The 19,938-nt window shown below is 45.4% G+C and overlaps 1 protein-coding gene across 1 annotated transcript; it reads right to left on the bottom strand.

The window, feature by feature from the left end:
• Positions 1 to 3,038: 3,038 nt before the first annotated feature.
• On the bottom strand, positions 3,039 to 19,659 carry vps37d (VPS37D subunit of ESCRT-I). The gene is made up of 4 exons (XM_076274587.1): positions 19,386 to 19,659; positions 12,971 to 13,142; positions 6,335 to 6,417; positions 3,039 to 4,043 (listed from the first exon to the last, which is right to left on the bottom strand). The coding sequence occupies exons 1-4, from the start codon at positions 19,509 to 19,511 to the stop codon at positions 3,516 to 3,518; spliced, it is 909 nt and encodes a 302-aa protein (XP_076130702.1). The 5' UTR covers positions 19,512 to 19,659; the 3' UTR covers positions 3,039 to 3,515.
• Between the last annotated feature and the right edge of the window lie 279 nt (positions 19,660 to 19,938).

The following is a 19,938-nucleotide window of genomic DNA, read 5'->3' as shown; positions in this document are numbered from 1 at the left end:
ACAACTTTTGAAGATGTTCTACCAATAAATGCATGAAATTGCATTAGCTTAGGTTAGCTCTCTCTAGAACACCTGGTTGCTGGCCAGCTAGCCTAATTATATCAACAATGCTGCCTTGTTATCCAGGCCAGGAATGCCCCACATTACCTCTACCGGTGTATACAGTCAGTGTGCACATCCACAAATATGTGTGGGTCCACTTAGGTCCATGTGACAAACCCTTCATTATCAGCAGATACAACAGTTCTGTGTACTGACTGTACACTCATGCTTAGTGAGACCCAAGACTGTTGACTGTGGCAAGTGTCTTGGAGTGGAGTGGGTTATTTTCACTGATCACCTCAGAAGTAATATCATCACTCACTGACGGCCGTAAGTGGCATATGTATAATATTATTTTATATGTGGGATGGGAGAGCGGGATTGTTGTTGTTTTAACTAAAGTCAACCTATCACCAAGGGATCATGAGACAAAACTCATGCAGCTACTACACAAAGTGTACATCATCAGCTGAAACACAGCAAAGTGCGTAACAGACAACAATATGCGCTCCCAAAAGAAGTGTTGATGTCTTGTGGCTCAGCTTAGCTGGGGTATGTTGATCCAGCTGGATATGTTAAGCCATCTGAGAAAACAACTAGTTATTTTATTAACCAGATTTTATTGTTAAAAATATAATAATTATTAATACAATTCCCTATTCTCTTATTGTTTTTCTCGTTCCAAGTTTGGTTTGGTTTGGAGTGGTGGAGTGCATAGCGCACTACTTTTCTGTGTCCGTGGCAGATGGACAAGAATGCCTGCATTTCCAAGCAGTGGTGCATCCACACAGGTTAGGAAGGCACATTCCTTTATCAAAACACAAACAAATATGTCCTACTGTATTACAAGTTTTAATGGAGGACTATTTTAACTATTTTAAAGACCATTTAAAAAATGTTTTGCAGGTAAATACAGGCCCAGTATGGCTCCAGAGGAAACATGGAAGGCAAATCTCCGCTGTCTCAACCTATTTGTCATGGAGGAGGTGGAAGGCTAAAGCATCCAGGGATGGCGCAGTGTGAGTCAACCAAATGCTGCCGGAGGTGCACACACCCTTCCCTTACAATAGGGTAATTTAATGGATTAATAATTTAACTAATTAATAAGGTAATTTAAAAGATGAGGTCACACTTGAATATTTTATAAGAATGCTGTATATCAGCCCAGCCCTTTAAATCTTCTCATACAGAAGGCCTAGATAAAGAGAGAGGAAGACAATGACAAAGCAACTCATTTTTGTTTTGCTTTGCAATTGTGGTCATCCCTTACATGATGGAGGAAATGAAAAATGTCACATTGAAAATGAATTTGGTCAGTTCCAGGTCAAGAGAGTGGACAGGGATTCAGAAGAGTTCAGTATGATTCACTGACTAAGGGGAGCAGGATGAAGAGTGTCAATGCAATTCCTACAGTCAATTGATGAAACAGAAAAACCACATTATGCAGTAGGCTATTGGTGGAAATGGGCCCATGGCACCACAGGGTTTCAGCCTTCCAGATTTCCCCAGACTTAACTTAAACCAATCTGTTGTTATTTGTCTCCTAAGACATACAGTACATTGTTCCAAAATCCAAATACTTTTTGGGTCAATTGTATTAAATAAGTTAGGGTGGTGGGTGGGGAGAGGATTCATGTTTTCTTGTTGACTTTGCAGATTATGATGATCTCATTGGGGTAGTTAAATGTATTAGCAATATTAATTTCACTGTCCGTGTGCTATTCATTGTGAGGAATACCCTTACTTGTGACATATTTTATAACAAATTGGCAATGCAGTTTAAAATACATAGTCTTATGTTTGGCTTTCAATATCTCAAGACTAGAGCGTGACCAAGCTCAGTGGTATGCTAATGATATAATGCTAATGATGGGAAGGGTTTCCTGAGCAATGAAGCAGCACAAGCACAAGCACAGCAACAGAATCACATCACAGTCCTCAGAGCCAGTGGAGTGATTCATCAGGTAAATGTAAAATTATAATGTAGGCCGTCATGCTTAACAATTTTTGATTTGGGGTATTGAAAATGTTCGGCAGCAAGGCTGTACGTGTGTTTGTTTTGAGTTGCATACTGCAGATCATGTGACTTATTAGGCAGGAAATGCTTCCAAAGAATGAGGCCGAATACATTTTGCTTAACCTTGCCTCAGTGCATAATTAGACGGATGCTACTCACTGCTGTCTGTGGCCTGTTGCATTTCTACCACACTAGCCTTAATTACACGATATCTGTTGCCTCTTGAAATTTGACACCATATTAATTGTAAGGGTATGTTCCCCCATCACTCTGGAAACCAGGGCTGACTAGATATAGTGTACCACCCCCCCCCCCCACATAAATATTCCATTATAGCGATAAGGATGGAGAGAAGAGACGAAATTCCTACCCATAATAAATCACATAATGGAGTCCGTATTACAAACTATGCCACTGCTGAACAAGTAAAAAAAAAAAAGGACTTTCCCATTTGTCATGGTAAACAAACACTGTTTGAAGTCCACATGGTGTGGTGAATTTCAAATAGGATTTTTCTGGTCGTGTTGTGTTTTTTACTGGTGTGACTTTGAAAAGGAGCTGGAGCAAAAACAAACACAAAGTTTCTCATCCTGTTCCGTTTCCACTGATCTTCCTTTATTTGGGATGCTAATCCACTTTGGCAACAGGAACCTACTGACCCTCACAACAACAATCCGCGTTTTTGAATGGGGTCCAGAGATAACAATGTGAACACATCCTTAACTCCATTATTGATCATAAAGTCCTGGCTCAACAGTAGTATTGCCAGTGTATTATCTACCAGCTGTATAAATAATAAATATGGACCATCTGCGTGGAAAAGTGCATTTCAAACATAAATATTCATATATTTTTATAACCAGAGCATAAAATGAATGAATCAGGCTTGAGAAAATAAAAACTCCCCAATGCACGGTCTTGACTCATGAAATATTAACATTGTGCATTAAAGCTAAATGAAATCACCAAACAAGTCGTGTCGAGGTTTATTATAAACACATTGAAATGGACTTTATTGTTGACCACCACCATATCAAGAAGGCTCCACATCACAAGCATGGTCACTCTCAGACGCGTCAGTGGGATACGGGACTGTCCTGTGAGTGTGACCACGCAAGGCAAAAACTGTCACTTCATAAGTCCGTTATGTCCTGAGAAAGAGCTCGTCACACAACATAAAAGTAGAAACGTTTAAAATGTCCACCTCTTTCATGATGTCTTGCACACACGCAACAATAGACTCATCTCATGGCTTTTCCCAAACAAATCCCTTTGCCAGAACATCTTTGAACAACATCAACAAAAACATCAACAAAAACAAAAACAGTGGTGATCAGCTCTTCTGAACATGGACTCAACCACACCTCAAAGGCAGTCTCTGAGGGAAATCATCGATATGGCTGACGGCCCTTTGTTCGCTCCAGACCTGGAATGGCACGTGGCAAATCTCACACTGTTACCGGTACGGAGGCTCTGGCTGGTGAGGGTTGGGCCGGTACAGCTGCTGCAGCCGCACGGGCCGGTTGGGTGCAGGCCAGCCGGGGATCTGTCCGATTACCCTCAGACCCACGGCCTTCCCTGGGCAGGGGTGTGCAGCAGCTGGCCCTGACGCCTGGGCCTGTCCCTGTATCAGCCCCGGCCGCGAGTCCACAGGAGGTAGGCTGATGGCGTGGGCGGGGGCCGACGAGACGCCCAGGGGGAAGTGCGGCACGAGGATGGCCGGCGTGAGGCCGTAGCGCAGCTGGAAGACGCGGGGCTGGACCTGGGCGGCGGCCGTGACGCCGTTGGGCCGCGGCGGCTCCGGGCCGTGCTCCCCTCTCCTCGGCCCCTCGTCCGCTGGCTTCAGCTTCTGCTCGGGCCGGTTGAACTCCTGGATTTTCTCGGCCTGTGCGCGCCGGATGTGGTAAACCTTCCTGGAGCTTTGGAAAGACTCTAGAAATCCCTCTAGAGACACTCTGCCCTCCATAAACCGCTCGAGCAAATCCTGCGGAGAGAGAGAGAGAGAGAGAGAGAGAGAGAGAGAGAGAGAGAGAGAGAGAGAGAGAGAGAGAGAGAGAGAGAGAGAGAGAGAGAGAGAGAGAGAGAGAGAGAGAGAGAGAGAGAGAGAGAGAGAGAGAGAGAGAGAGCATTATAGGCAAAGATGCTCCCATCTACTAAAATCCCATCCATATGTCTGAACATGTGTCAAGCGTTTAACACAGATATTACACAGGAACACATAAACAATACAAACAAACAACCCCAGCAGAAAATGTTTGAAACATCATCCTCTCAACGATCTCTAGATATGTGAATTCGAAAGCTTAGAATGACCACAAGGCAGCTGAGCAAACAGGTTAGCGGCAAGGTCTCTGATCTGCATAGGGCACTGCGAGGCTAAGCACCTCACTAGCCCTCCATCCTAATGAGTACATTTGTCAGTAATCAGTGGGGAGCAGGTGTCAGAGCCAGTCTCTCTCAGTATGGGGGTGCTGAATTATTGATGACGTCTTGTCTGCAAAGACCCCCCCCTCCCCCGCCTGCACACACACAAACACACACTCACACTCTCTCTGCCCCTGTGGTCCCCACCCTAAACACAACAATGTGAGCTCTTACTAGGGCATGGCTAATGGAGGGAGGGCAGTGAGGAAGCCAAGCGCACGCGGGGCTACCTGCACTTTAGGGACAACTACCATATGCACGAGCTGAAACCTGGACCGACATGCGATCTGATTCGGCTACCAGCTGCTCCACTTTATGCCATCATTTAGTTTTAGCTGGAAGTTCACAGGGAAGAATGGATGGTTAAAAATGAATGGCTGGGACAGAGAGGGTCGAATCAAGGATCTTTGGCTGGGAGCTGAGAGCTTCAGAGGTAGGAAGCAAGACTCCGGCTTGTGATGGGGGTGGGGATCGATGGGATTAATTCACCCGATAAACAAATGGGTCGCGGGGCCATCCATTTCCCCACCCAGAGTGGCTCGGCTCCGCCTTCCTGGGCCCTCCTGAAAGCCAGCACTCAGCACAGTTGAGGTTATGAACAAAGCTGGCCCCATCCATCAGCCCCCCACCCCAGCAGCCTAACGACTTCTCGTCTCAAAGCCATTGATTGGCGCTGGGGAGAGGTGGAGACATGGTGCTTATTTATGGGCCTGTGGCGGATGGCCTTGGGTGGCTCCAGTGGCCAAATGAAAGACCACGCAGACAGGAGGGGGGGGGGGGGGGGTCCTCTGGGAACACAAGTCATCTTTCTAATGAGAATGTGCTGCACAGAGCAGCATTTCCTTCAGTGTTCAACACACTCTCACTTTAAAAGGATTAGCTTATTAAGGTTAACAAGATGTTCTAATGCTTGCTTGTCAGCTTGACTAAATGCAACACACACTGAAGAAATCACACAATGACGTTCCTTTACACCACGAGAATGGCAAATGTTCCTGCAATCCTGCTACACAGCATATATGTTTTTTTTTTGCTCTTCCTGAGAGCTCAGTTTAAGGTTACATTGAATGTAATACTGCACATCTCAAATAGAGAGTGTGCACATGAACTCTCGTTTCATCTCTATCTCCATCATGGTTCACCAAGAACATTCCAGAGTGCTAAAGAGAGAAGATAGCACTGTGCAGATGTGTAGATGTGCACAGTGTAAAATGCAGTGTAGACACAATAGCAGTGTGGCTGGATCTCAGTGCAGAGGGAGCACTCGGTGGAGCCTGGCTGGCTGTGGTGTTAATTAAAAGTAGGGGGATGTAGGTGTTCCACCTCAGGGAGCAGCTCCTCCAGAGCGTCAGATGAGATCACAGCAGACCTCGGGCCTCCAGCGCTCATTGTTATGCACAGGCTGCAAATTGATTTCATCAACGATCTAATGACGGCCCAGCCCTGGTGAAAAATGCAGTGCTTAGCGACCTCCGCAAGTCTTTGTTCCTCCTTTGTCGTCGATAAGACTTTAACACGTATGCATAATTAAAAGGAACCAGACTGACTTGGAGGGGAAAACAGAACTCACTGCTGTGTTGAGTGGAACAAGCACATTGGAGGCAAATGCTGCTTTCATGTGCTTTCAGATTCAATTTCCCCCTTAAGCAGTTACCAGTGCGTGATGGGTACTTCAGGCTACATGGGTTTGAAAGCCACAGTGTGAGATTCTCATGCCATTTCAGCAGCGTAACATGCCCAACATTTACTGGAGAAGATACAGAGCCTGAAGAGTTGCTTTTTAGGTAGTCTAGACAACCACAGGAGAAAAAAAAAAGTCAAAACGTCACAAAAAACATGTGATGGGTTTACCTCCGATTCTTCCTCAGCGCGCCCAACTTCCTCTAGCAGAAGATTCTGAGCCGTCTTGGGACTGTGCTTCTCTGTGTAGGCCTCTGCAAAAACACAAACAAATTCATAATCACATTAGCAACACCAGTCTGTTAGGAATGTTGGATGCAAATCATAGCAAAATCTCTTCACTCCTCCGCTTTAGGGAGACTTGACAGGGTATTTGGGACACAGTCTGTAGTCAAGAAGAGGCTTTTCTCCCAGAAAGGCGGACTTGAACGTTTTTTAATTTTATTCTAGAAGGCCAAGAGTGTGGTCATGCTGAGGGGAAGAGCAGCCTGTGTCCCTAGCGAACGTCCGCTGGCCTTTGTGTCAACTAACAGGGGCAAACGCTACAGAGGGAGGAGATGTTTGCAGTGTCACTGGTCGTCCTGGGGGGCTGGGGAGGAAGCGATCACATTCTGTTAGCTCAACTCAGCTGATGGAGGTGTGGGTGGGTGGGGGGTTTCTCTCCCTGGGGTGGTGTTGTGTGGTCGCCGTAGCAACGAGTCGTTAATGCTAATGCACACATGTGCTTGCCACCGCGGGGCACTGAGCAGGCTAGCAGAAACTCATCTAGTGACCGTATAGGGCAGAGAAAGGTCATCAGAGTGTTATAGCCTACAAAAAAAAAAGAAAATATGAAAATGGTGGAAAGGCAGGAATGGTTACGATTCTATATTTCACTCAATATTAATCACCTTTTGAGAATTCCATAAAGTCAATTTAGCACCACATTTTATTACTACTAGACCTATCACAGTGGTAGCATTCGCACAATTTCTCTAGAAATAGCATCTACTAATCGGTCATGTCATTTCGCTGGACCCCAGCCAGCGCTCCCTTTGCAATCTTGGCAGGGGGCACCACAAATAACGATTACCACAGGCCCCTATTCACACCGCCCCTTCACAACGCCACTGCCTCGACATCAATAATCTAAACCCACTTAAAGACTGCCTCTGCCAACTGCTTTTCCGTGTGTGTCTTTGAGAGAGGCAAAGTTGCACAAGCGAGTAGTGGTGGCGACCGTGCCATGTGTGTGACCCCTCCACCCCAGATGTTGGTGGTCTAATGGAATGCGACAGACAGCCAAACAAGCACTTTGTGAGCAGCTGTGGCTGACCTATATTTTTTCAAAGAGAAATAATTCAGTGTGCCTAAAGACAAGAGCCTCGCGTAGCGTCGACCAGGAGCCTCCGGGGCACGCCGCGTTGGGCGAGTAGTTCAGCGCCGGAGCTTTTCAGCAGAAAGGGTGTCTGTACAAGGATGATGCTGTCCCAGCAGGAGTGGTGGAGGACACACACACACACACAGCAGAAAGGGTGTCTGTACAAGGATGATGCTGTCCCAGCAGGAGTGTCTCACACACACACACACACAAAGACATGAAGTGCTCACTTCTCCTAGATGACAAGACATAGGAAAATAAAAGCTAAAACAACCTGAAGTTCCTCCTTGTATTCGCCCTCCTATTCATTTATCCTGTTTGAGTTTTGTCAGAGAAACCAACAAAAGCAAAAAAAGATTAAGATATTAAAAATGGTCAACACTTGTGACTTGTGATCTTCATGCTAAGGCTCAAAAGGAATGCAAGGAGCAACTGGTACAAGTGCAGCTCATAAGCCAGACTACCAACTAAACATCCTGAATGTGCCTTTAAAATCTACAGTAAGCAGAGTGAGGCCAATCCACTGCTTTATAGGCACATTCCCGCATGTGTGGGGGCCTCATTTTTCATTTCATTCAAGTGTTCTGCCCAATGCAAAGTCCAACGTGATCTCTGCAATGAAAACACAATATCAAACTGCATGACGAACAGGACACCAGAGAGAAGTTAAAGATCACACCCAAAAGCTCATGAGTGATGACAGCAGCCGAGAAATATGAAGGAGAATAACAGAAAACCCATAATTATTCTGTACGAGCCAATTCATTTGGTAAAAGACACAACAATAGTCCTAAAATATATATATATATACACAGCTGACATAAGCAGCTGCAAAAATTACAGAATACCATTCTGACAATCGCTTCCTCTTGTACTCTGGGATGCTGGATGTGATTTGTATGGTCTAGTCCATGTGTGGAACGCTATCTGTGTTATTTATGTCCCTCCTGCTTTACGTAGTCCAGCAGCTCATTAGGCACAGGCATTTTATTTTTGTTTTCTCTGCGTCGAGAACAAACAGCACGCAAGGGGGTTTTGTTTATCAGTTGGGAGTTGGGACTGTGAAAGGAGCATTTGGAGACGGCCTGATTGGACTCACATGTGCTCGACATGCCTCACCAGCCATGTGCACTGCTCTGCCAGCTCTGCTCGCCACTTTGAGCTCTCTTTCTGTGGCATCCAAAACACGGCCACGTGTGCCGACCTGTTTTTCGCACAGCGAGAGTTTGCCTAAGGACTCAATCTGCTTTCAAAAATTAGCCTCTGAAATTACAGGTGCAGCTTAAAACTGCCAGAACCCAAGTTTATAGCCGAGGAATGACAAAGAGTGTTTTGTGTGATGTATTCATTGGCCTTATTGTATTCAATCATCTGCCCTGAGACATTTCAATGAAGGCTTTATGACACTTCAAAACCCCCAGATACTTCAAAGAACATTCAGTTTGGAAGCACAGTTAAATCTGGAGAGCTTTTTTTCTGTGTTGATTGGGTTCAAAACTAAAACCAATACAAAAGCACCCCTCCCTCTCTCTCACTCACACTCACACACACACACTTCCTGTCAGCACAGGGGGTGCACTTTTGTGGTCTCCAAAGATAAATACCACCAACTGTTTTTCCTGCCGGCCGGCTCCACCGAGCTCAAATAGCAAAACTGAACTTGATTAACTTTCCGCAGCAGTGCGAAAAAAAGGGTTTTCTGGACCGGTTTGTCAGTCACCACTTTTTTCATGCTCACTGCTTTCTCACTGTCCCACCGTCTGCTGAGCAACCTCTGACAGATTCTGTCTGAACATCCTCATGAAACCTTCAGTGCAATTACACAGGGAAGACACACACACACACACACACACACACACACACACACACACACACACATCTGACAGCGTGTGTATGATGTATGTGCTCCAGTTGACAAGCATCCTCCTAGGCAACAATGTAAAGGGGTGATGACTCATGTCATAGGCCTGGAGACAGACAAACGCCTACATGGTTGCCTTCACTACACAAGGGAGCTACTGTGCGTCCACATCAGCCTGAGTAATGTCCCTTGGTGGCTCCTCTAATAAAACTCTTTTCTGTTCAGGCTTTGAGCTCTATGGGATGAGCTCATTGACAAACATCCCTGTGTTTGAGCGTTTTTCATGGACATGATGAGATCATTTCTGGCTCATGCACTCCATACCGCCATCCATACTATCCGTAGCACGCGACACCACGCAGCCTCAAAACGCATAACATTGCATAATTTCACGTTTCACTTGACATATATACATTATATTGCAATGTTTTCTGCCGAGTGGCTGCGAGGTTTGCGGTTCTCAGGGGGATAGATTACACGGCCTGCGAGAGGCCTCACTCCCTCCAGCGGCGTTGCTAAGCTTGGTCGTGGTGGGGAGCTCAATAGGCCTAATCCAACTCTGCAGAATTCCCCCACGCCAACCTTAAACACCGAGAGCGGGCATCTCGCTCTCGCTAATTACACAGTCTCCCACGAGCGCCAACCGACACCGTCCCACAGAAATATGTGGCCTCTGCGCTGACCCAACGGGGAGCCGGCAAACAACCATCTCAGCTGTGTGATTAAGTGGAGGCTTTAGGTGGAGGTGCCCTTTTCACAGTCAGGCTGAAGATGGCACCCCTCCAAGTAGCCCCCTACCCCTACACCCCCCCCCCCTCTGGTTTCTCTCTCCCTCTCCCTGGTTTGTCAGTTTCTCTCTCTCTTCTCTCTCTGGTTTGTCATTCTCTCTCTCTCTTGTTCTCCCTCTCTCCTATAGGTACACACTGAGCTGGAAGGGTCCCGTTGTAGCGTGTCAGTGGAAAGTGTTAGCGCCTTAGCCAGGCAAGTGAATGATCAGCCAGTGTAGCGAACGCCAACCCCCAGGTTCCTGTGTGGCATCTGCAGGTCACGGTCTAATAGTCTTGTTATAATTGCGCTCAGTGCTTCAGGCCATCCTTCTGAGGGAAAAAACTAGGCTATGGCAAGTCCACACATATGGCATGCTGCGTCCCACTTCAGCAGGCTGGCTAGGTACCCCAAGAGGCCAGGAATGTGATTTCACATGATGTGGATAAAAGGTACAGGAGGAGGAGGATGACGAGGAGCAGAAGAAGAAGAAGATCAGCACATTATTCTTTGCCCACACATGCTGTGGGTCCCACTACAGTGTAAAACAAAACAGCCCAACAGCTACGCTATACATAGAGCCAGTCAAAACAATGCGAGAGTATTATGACTACAGATCAACACCAAACACCAGTGAGCTCCGTTTTCTGGCTGATGTCCACACTACCAAAAGTACTCATGACTGGATGAGCTCGGGTTACGCAATAGCTCGGTAGACCAAGGCTGGACTCCTCGCCCACTTGCTAGCATTACAGCCTGAGGAACTGAACCGCATTCTTTCTCTCGCTTTCATTCTCTCTTGTTCTTTTTCTTTCTCCCCCTCTCTCTCTCTCTCTCTCTCTCTTCTTGCGTTGTGGAAATGGGAATCAGATGTTTTGGAGGAGGAAGGATCTCCCACCCATCCTGCCTGACGCTGCAGCTGGAGGGCTGGTGCATGTGCAAGAGTGTGGTGACAGGAAGGTGAACATTCCACCCTCCTTCCGTCATGGGACAGCTGCGCAGGGACCGCTCAGTGAAACAGCGTTTCGTAGCCGAGACGAGACGAGAGAGTGGGAGGGAAGGGGGGGAGGGGGGGGGAGAGGGAACTAGGAAAAGGAGGATCAGCCGTGCCGCTCAAGTGATGGAGACTTCCGACACAGAGACTGCCCTTCCGCCAGACCGTGTAAGCAGACTAGCAGATATCCTTCATCCGTATACATTTCTGTTTCGGGGCAGGACCGTAGAAGAGGAAGCCCACCCCACCCCCCCTACCCTCCACCACCACCACCACCACCCACAGCTCAGTCCAGCCCACTGCCCATATCCCGGCCCTCCCCCTGTTGGTCCCTCAGCCCTGACAACGGGTCAATTTCCTGCTGGCTTTTGAGTCAACCCAACTTTTCCCATAACCATGTGCGCCTTCACATGCGGCCCTCGTCAAAAGACCGGGAGAGGGGGTGGGCCTGCTTCGGACACTTCTGACAATCATGTGAATCTTGCCCTTTTCTTTTCCACACAGCGGAGGTGGAGTGAGCGGACAAAGGGCCTTTCAAACAGATTTGCAACACCAGTCAGGCTGCACAATGGTGAGGGTGGGGGGAAAATGGGGAGGCAAAAAAGATCAACAAATAATTCATATGTGTTGGGTTCGCCTGAATGCAGGAATGCTACAGGGATCGGGGCAAGGAGTGGGGCGGGGGTAGCCTGTAGCGCTGTTCCACCCCCTCTATGAATTAACAAAGCTGCGAGACAAGGAGCTCATCTGAGACCTTGTACAGGACGACCTCCACTTGAATCCTTTAGTGCAAGTAGCAATAAGCCGCAGGCTTGAGAAGTCTCCGCTAACAGAGACAGAGAGAGAGGCAGAGGCAGAGAGAGAGAGAGAGAGAGAGAGAGAGAGAGAGAGAGAGAGAGAGAGAGAGAGAGAGAGAGAGAGGTGCAACACTCCAGGCGGGCCCAGTAGGACTCCTGCAAATACAGCTTGTTCATTCTCAGAGAAACACCCGTTGGGGGGGGTAGTTTGGTTTGTTTTATCTGAAGAAAGTATTGATGACTAGATAGAATTTGCTTTCCTTAGCCGGACAACACTACAATAAATTATCCAACGAAAGCATGAGAACCAGTCTGCCTCAGATATTGCCAAAAGAGACAGGAAAAAAAAATTTGATCCTGGCAGAACTATAGAAACAAAGAAAAAATCTGTGAGAACTTTTCCCTCCCTATTAAACAGGCTCTCTGCCTCCAGGCAGAAACATGATCAACATGAGTAAGTGTGGTCCGTTCCAGGCAGGTTATTCCTGGCTGGTGCTGAAAGGGGGTGGGGCAGCTAGGTGGAGACCTCTCGGCCCGGTCAGGGCCTCTGGGACATGATCATTTTACTACACCTATTTGAGGGGGATGGCAAGCTGCCAAGTGGACAATGCCACAGTAGACCAGACAATAACGTGGGTCTGCTGTTCCAACCTGCCCTGTCTCAATTTGATGAGACATGCTAGATGCCAGTGGTTGTTTTTAGAAGTGAGTAATATTGTAATATTCACTGATGTATTGGAACGTCACTGTACATAAACAACACAATTAAACAGAGGTTACAGTGGTAAATCTTGCTTATTTTAGTTTTCAATGTGCTGGCAGTGGAACTGTAAATACTTAATCTCCTGCATGGAGTGGATAAAAAAAAGAAAGGCAAGATATGTGAAACAAACTCACTCAAGTTCCACTTTAACATCAAACTATGTGCCAAAAAATATAGCCTACACCAAATCAACATTCATTTTCTCCTTGTGCTGCCATGTACATTTACCCATGGAGCATGAAATTATTAATGCAACCTTCAGCTTACCGAGTCGGCTTTGTTTTTCCCTGCAGGCAGTAGTCAGTCTTGCCAGCTCCTCGTATTTAGCAGCCAACTGAAGTTTGCCATTCTGGAGGCGAGGCCGACGTGACAGGCTCTCTTCGGCCAGGCTGCGGTTGGACGTCAACAGCCCCTCTCTGTCCACCTGCAGCTCCTGAAACTAAACAAAAAAGATCTGGTTAGATCCAGACTCCAGAGCGAGAACTCTTGAGCATATCTGAATGACAAACACTTAATGAAATGTAAAAATGTGGGCTGAAACAGGTAGGGTCACAGGAATACATGATGAAATGATCTGATTGTGAAACATTTCTCTAAAGCCGTGTGCTGGTTTTCCCCCCAACATGCAACAAATCAATGTTACAATGCTTGTGTATTTGTCAAGCACAAATATACTGCTCATCTGCATCTGCCAAGATGTGGACATGTCTCCACAAAGCCTGGTCTTGACTGAAACGGTGATTACAACTTCAGGGTAGCTCAGGTCAAGCTTCAAACCGACAGAGAGAACCAGACAGGCCGAGACAACGTGAGCACACTGGCCCAACCACACAGGATGTGGGCAACGGCGTCAGACCTCATTAGCAGACTTGTGAAGCATGCTGAAGTCAAAGCAACTTAAGTACAACATCATGGACACAGGCTGTGTTGAAGTAAATTACAGTTTACAAAGGGTAAAAACTGACGGTGCAGAACCTGGCCAGTGTCAAATAGCACCTATCAGGCCAAGAAGATGGGTCAGTGGTGAAACAGCCCGTGTTCTCAAAACATTGTAACTCTCCACCATGTAACTCTGCTGTGCTGCTGGGTGGTATAACCTACATACATTCTGGGTCAAGGGCTCGCTTCAAGTTTCAGTGGCCAGTCAGTTTTGAGGCTTTTAAGACTTCAGCCATGCTTGTTGGCAGCCTCGGAGGCTGAAACGTCCCCGCTACTACAGGCACTTCAGCTGAAGGTTGCCTAGCTCACATACCAAAAACCAAAAAAATTCATGACTAACATCTGAGCATTAGAAGCACATGAACTGCAATAAATAACAGTTGTGCTTCAAAAGAGCCAAGAACGCCATCTAAAAAAGAATCCTTCTACAAGAGTCACTAAATATTGTGATGTGAATATGTTTCTATGGTTATTTATAAATTACTTCCAGATGAAGTAGTGAGTAATTTTCTTTCTTTCTAAAAATACAGTTCTAGGGGTACGACTGAGATGGTGATGGCAATAAGGGTGTCTATTACACTGTCAAGTAAGCTCACCACCGGTTGCACTAGTTGGACACTTTTAGGCAAATGCAGATCATGGCGGCCAATCACTGTTAAAGTGCTCCACTGGCAAAGAATGGCACCAAGAGGCTCTTCCTACACTTCCCTGGTCCACTGGAGACTAACCGCCTCAGGGGGAAGGAGAAGTCCAAAAGCATGGGCTCATGGAAAGCATGCACAAGGCTAGGACATCGCTTCAAACCACAGACCCCGCTTCTCTCTGCAAGTGGCTGAAGCCAGACTATGTTTGGGTCTAATTGGAATTCACATTTTCTTTTTTTATTAATTTCTGCCTGAATATTAAGATAAATTCTGGAGGTTTCCTTTGGCTGTTCCAGGGCTTGGGCATATTAGAAAACCTGACGGGGCTTAGCAGGGCGTATAAGAGGCTTAGTGATTTATTTGCTTTGCAAATATGAGAATATGGCTCTTACACTATTGCACTTAGAGACAAAACATTGCATTGCATGGTGCCATATTCCCACATGGGCACTTGTCAAATTAATATTTCTCCTCGTAATGTGAGAACCACAGCTCTCTGGTTCAAGGCACTGTATTTAGGAGCAGAGATACATTTTCAATACGAGATTCATAAGAAAGCAAACAATGAAAATATGCTAACAATATCACAAAAATGTACACTATCACATGGTTCACTTTGTTGGAAAAATATAGCCTACTAATTGGTTCTATGCTTTGCTGGCTTTGTGCCCACCATATATTTGAAAATAACATACAACCAAATCCATACTAATCCATGATCAGTATTTCTATATTCGGCTTTGTCTCCTAAAATCTATACATAATAAACCCATGATATCATTATGTGTGCTTTTGTAAGTAGGCCTATATTTTAGTTTTCCAGTCTTGTGTTAAATTTAAACTGTGATTTTTAGACGTAATCATGAACTTTGACTAACATTTGTAACCTACATATGGCCACAGCTGCTCTCCATTCTCCAAATGAAGCTCAAATATGTTAGTTTAAAGGCACAGTCCACAAGTCTAATCCAATACAATTCTCAGTCAATGTGTGTATGTATGTGTGTGTGTGTGTGTGTGTGTGTGTATATGTGTGTGTATATATGTGTGTGTGTGTGTGTGTGTGTGTATATATATATATATGTGTGTGTGTGTGTGTGTGTGTGTGTATATGTGTGTGTGTGTGTGTGTGTGTGTGTGTGTATATGTGTGTGTATATGTGTGTGTGTGTGTGTGTATATATATGTGTGTGTGTATATGTGTGTGTGTATGTATATGTGTGTGTGTGTGTGTGTGTGTGTATATATGTGTGTGTGTGTGTGTATATGTGTGTGTATATATGTGTGTGTGTGTTCTGGTGCTGTAAATATGAAACATAGCCTACATAGTGGCTCGGACCGAAACAATCAATTCCAGCCAATTGCTACATTGCTTCAGCAATGAGCGTAATTTGATTTGCTGTTGAGCTCAAATATCCACAACCTTTTCTCCAGACTCTCAGACTCTACCTTTAAGGTTAAAACAAAGTAAGTGTTTCTTACTTACATTATGCTCCCTTATTATGCATGAAACTAGATCTATTTAGCCAATATCAGATGGTAACAAGCAGCTCTTGATTGTTGATCCCATGTTATAGATAAAAGTTCTAACAACTGTGATGCTTCAGAGGGAGACAAGTGCAGTCTTGCTGAGTGAGAAGATGAATGATACAAATCTATGCAACGACTCTTTAAGGTCACACTCCAATTAGACAGAGAGAACAAGCCACACAATACAGTGCCTGTCCTAAACAGGGGAAACATACTTGTGTGAATCCAGTGGTTCATGGTCTGTCTGAATGCCCAGTTTGTTCACATCCTGGCAACTCATATCCTCTATCCATGCTAAGATGATACAGATGTTTCGGACCATTTAATGTTCGATTGTGTTCGTAAAAAAAAAAAAGAAACAGGGACTTTTTGGTTTCGGACTGAGCATCATAAAAAGGATGGGAGAAAGAACACAAAAAACGTTTCTGGGCCATAGGAAACAAGATGATGAATGGCTAATGTAATGAATGAATTATGCTTTTCCGCTGATCTTCTCCATGATCCAAAGGGAACTGCGGCTGCGGCTGCTGCTGGCTCGCGGCTCCCGACATCACAGCTGCAAATCTGATCTGGCCGTGCAGACAGACAGCGCCCTGGCCCCACTCCTGCTTCTCTTCACTCCTACTCAGAGATACTTGCATGGTTTAACGCTCACAGAGGAATATGTGCTAACCACCTGATTTGCAAGGCTCACATCTTCATGTGAAGAGTTTCCCACAGCGGTGCCAGTGTGTGAGCGTTGAACTCAAAAAACGGCAGGCAGTCAGTCAGACAGCCAAATAGAGATTTCTTCATATGTCTTCTTATTTCTTCACATGGTCCTCATAAGTCTGTTTGTTTGGGTCCAGGACTAATGCTCTAGTTGCTCTAGGCCTGCATGCTTCCTTTTAATGATTCCCCCCTTGCTGTATTTTAAAAATCCAAGCCACTGACTGCACAATGTTGCAGCCATCCAGTAGCATCTCATTTATGTCCCAGCCTTGTAAAAGACATCTCTTTCATAACCAATTATTCTGTCCCAACTGCACCATGGACTGCGGTGTCAGTAGCTATGCAAAAGAAAGTGGCAAGAAGTCTCGTCTTGATATTGAACTGACAACTCAAACATCTCACCTTTGTGCGGTTCAAGCAGATCACATTATTCTCACTGTGCTTACACAAGAATCTTGTGACCAGATGCTGTAAACCCCTTCCCCCTGAACTCTAGTATGGGTCTCTACAGGCGCATTCCACTGACCAGTGAGTCCATCTGACACTTGTTGCGGGGGATAATGAATCTACTCAAGCCAAATCAGTTTACAGTATATTCTTTGGAATCCTAAACATTTGGCAAGCAGTCAAAAGAAGAATTGTGTTTGTGCTCGACGGTACCTCTCCAATCCCAAGCACACAAAAGCCAACTTCACAACACTGTTAACTGGCTTCCCCAAACAGGAATCCACACACTCGATTCATTTCCTGCTGCAGCTGCTCAACTCTGTGTTTATACATTGTGCAGCTCTGAATCCCAGGGGTCTATACAGTGTGTTTCTGATGACACACTGGTTCCAGGCTGGGCTTGACACTGTTTACAGACTTTGACAAACCGCACTTATGAAAGAACAATGCTTTCGTGGTAGACAGCCACTCTGACACCCATGCTGCCTCAGAGATTTAGCGCTAGCAAATTACTGTCAGCGCGCAGAAAAGGATGCCATCTCATTATTACATGGGCTTTGTCTTCTGGGTGACCTTTGGCCCAGAAACACCTCAAAGACAAAACCTGTTGTTTTTTGAAGAGGATACCGGATTAACTGTTTAAAGTGCCCTCATTTTGCCCTGTTACCCCCCCCCCCCCCCCCCCGCATCTTTGAATCTGCAGCAGCCAGTTCAGTGGGTTTACCCACCACAAACAACCCCAAGCTGTGCAATCAGGACAGGACGTACATCCTCTCTGGCAAGCCTCTGCTATTAAAACCGAGTCTTTTGTACATCAAAGCCGGCATCAAATGGATGCTTACATTGTATTTGGGTTGAGAAGACTTTGCAGATCACACTTCCGGGAGAGCATGCCTCTTGTTGGTCTTGTTTAAGGGGGGTTGGAACTCTTGTTTGCGTGTACACTGTACACCGCCAGGCCACAATGACCCTTTCAGTGGGGCTAACCTCTGAGACCTTAGTGTGCTAATGAACTGATGCACTGCAATGCCCTCAATGCTTCCATGCCTTGCAGAGCTTATTCACGATGAGATCACCCACAACCACATCATATGACTACCAAAACAGCCATGATGGAGACATTGGCATTGATAAGCAAAGGAGACACTGTGTGAAGAGCAGCAAACAGACAATGATAAATAATGTAGTTGTGTTATGCCCAGTGAATACGTAAGTAAGACACTTGTCTTACAGTGACTGGACACAACACATTATTGTATGTTGTAGTAGCTGAAGACCCCAATGATCAACTACACCTCTTAAGTGGCATCATATTTATACTAATGGATGATCAGGATGTGGTTACTGGTGGCTTTGAGCCGAGCATCTATCTCCATCACCTCAGAGGCATGCACCCTCATTCGGTGAGCTGCATGCTTCAGAGTTCTAGACCATTGCAGGATGATACAGTGAAGGTTCACTGTCAAACTGACAATCATCTGGCTGATGCTCTTCATTCATTCTTAGAAAATTACACTGATGTGTCACGACGTAGACTGGATTGAGGGTTCCCAAATGATTAACGGTTGTCTTGGTGCAAAAAATGAGGGCGTGCTGAGTTTCGTCGCCAAACTCAGTTGTGCGGAACTGTCATTAAAATATTTGGGTGTTAATTGTTTCTGCGTGCAGGCTGTAAGCAATAGAGCTTTAGACATTTTGATCAGACCCTGAGATGACAGAAAATGAATAAACACAACACAACATTAACGGTTATAGCTGACGAGAGAAATTCAATTGACATTTATTGTCAATTATCGTGATTACATTATTTACTCTTTGGTATAGGCTACTTGGAAAACCAACGCTGTAAAACCAACGCTGAAACGAGGCAGCTCATTAACCAGTTTGTTTGAACAATTTGTCGCTAGATAATTTACTTGAGAGGTAGGCTACGAAAAAAGTAAAATGTTTCGTTATGGACAGATTGTATTTTGTTGTAATTGCGAAGCAGACATGAGTCTTCTAAATGATTCAGCTGCGGACATAAGATAGGCTTATTTGCACCCATGCTCTAGAGCGGAATGTTGTAAACTTATCTGCATAGATCATATTTCACATAAAACGCACAAGAAAACGCAAAAGAAAAAAAGACAAAAGAAACGAGTCTTTGCGAAGATTAAACACAGCCATTTCGACTCTCGTTTCATAGTGGATCAGGTATTCAGTCATGCTATAGAATGCCTATGGAGAGGCAACCGACAGACAGCGTATAGGCAGAGTAGGTAACATTGCACTCCGCAAAGATGTTTGTAAAGCGCATATCTCTCAACATTACCATCTTTACCCATTGGCGAGTAAAGTCGGCTATATAATAATGCTCTGGAAAAACGTGATGTGATTTAAGATTAAAGTGTTTATGGCGAAGAAGTCTACCTTTTCATTGAGTCGAACGATCTGATCCATTTTTTCCTCATCTTGAAGAAGCTCGCGCAGTTCAGATGTGTTAAGAATCCTGTAATGCCCATCGGGGCAAGAGTTCGTATCCCTTTTTTGGGACATTGTAATCCTCAAGGAAGTACTGTTCAAACTACTCCGTACAAAAGCCAGTATAGTTCCATTTCGGTCGTTTTCTATGTGGAGTAAGCCTACCGCACACACGCGATTGCTGTATTGAAGCAGACCGCGTTGGTGGGAAGCCACACCGCTGTTGGCGGAGACAATGCAAGAGGCTGTGACATACGTTTATAGTTCCTTGCAATGACTTTTGTAACCACACGGTGGCACAGCGCTTACTACGAAATTAACAGCATATTTGGGATTCAAAACATTGCAGGCAATTTAGTGGCATACAGATTCCAAACGCCCCGTGATTTCAAACACAAGTGTCACTGTGCTCATATGGGCTGTAGCCTAATCTATGATGTTTATGTTGTTAGTTAGTAGCCCAAAGTTTTCCCCATATTTAGACTACTTAAAGTACAAACTC

This window comes from Alosa pseudoharengus, unplaced genomic scaffold (assembly GCF_046254945.1).
Source record: "Alosa pseudoharengus isolate Yale_2024_CS ecotype anadromous, Long Island Sound unplaced genomic scaffold, YU_APseudo_1.1 YU_APseudo_1.1_scf_8, whole genome shotgun sequence".
NCBI lineage: Eukaryota > Metazoa > Chordata > Actinopteri > Clupeiformes > Clupeidae > Alosa > Alosa pseudoharengus.
The sequence above is the reverse complement of the archived record's forward strand: the minus strand, read 5'-3'. Positions and strand labels throughout refer to the sequence as shown.

What these genes read in the sequence shown, in the direction of transcription:
- vps37d (XM_076274587.1), bottom strand. Translation starts at nt 19,511, where the DNA reads ATGTCCCAAAAAAGGGATACGAACTCTTGCCCCGATGGGCATTACAGG. An exon ending in GGAAAAACAAAGCCGACTCG is followed by an intron (nt 6,418 to 12,970) that starts GTAAGCTGAAGG and finishes GTGTTTTTGCAG; the next exon opens with AGGCCTACACAGAGAAGCAC. An exon ending in GCGCTGAGGAAGAATCGGAG is followed by an intron (nt 4,044 to 6,334) that starts GTAAACCCATCA and finishes CTCTCTCCGCAG; the next exon opens with GATTTGCTCGAGCGGTTTAT.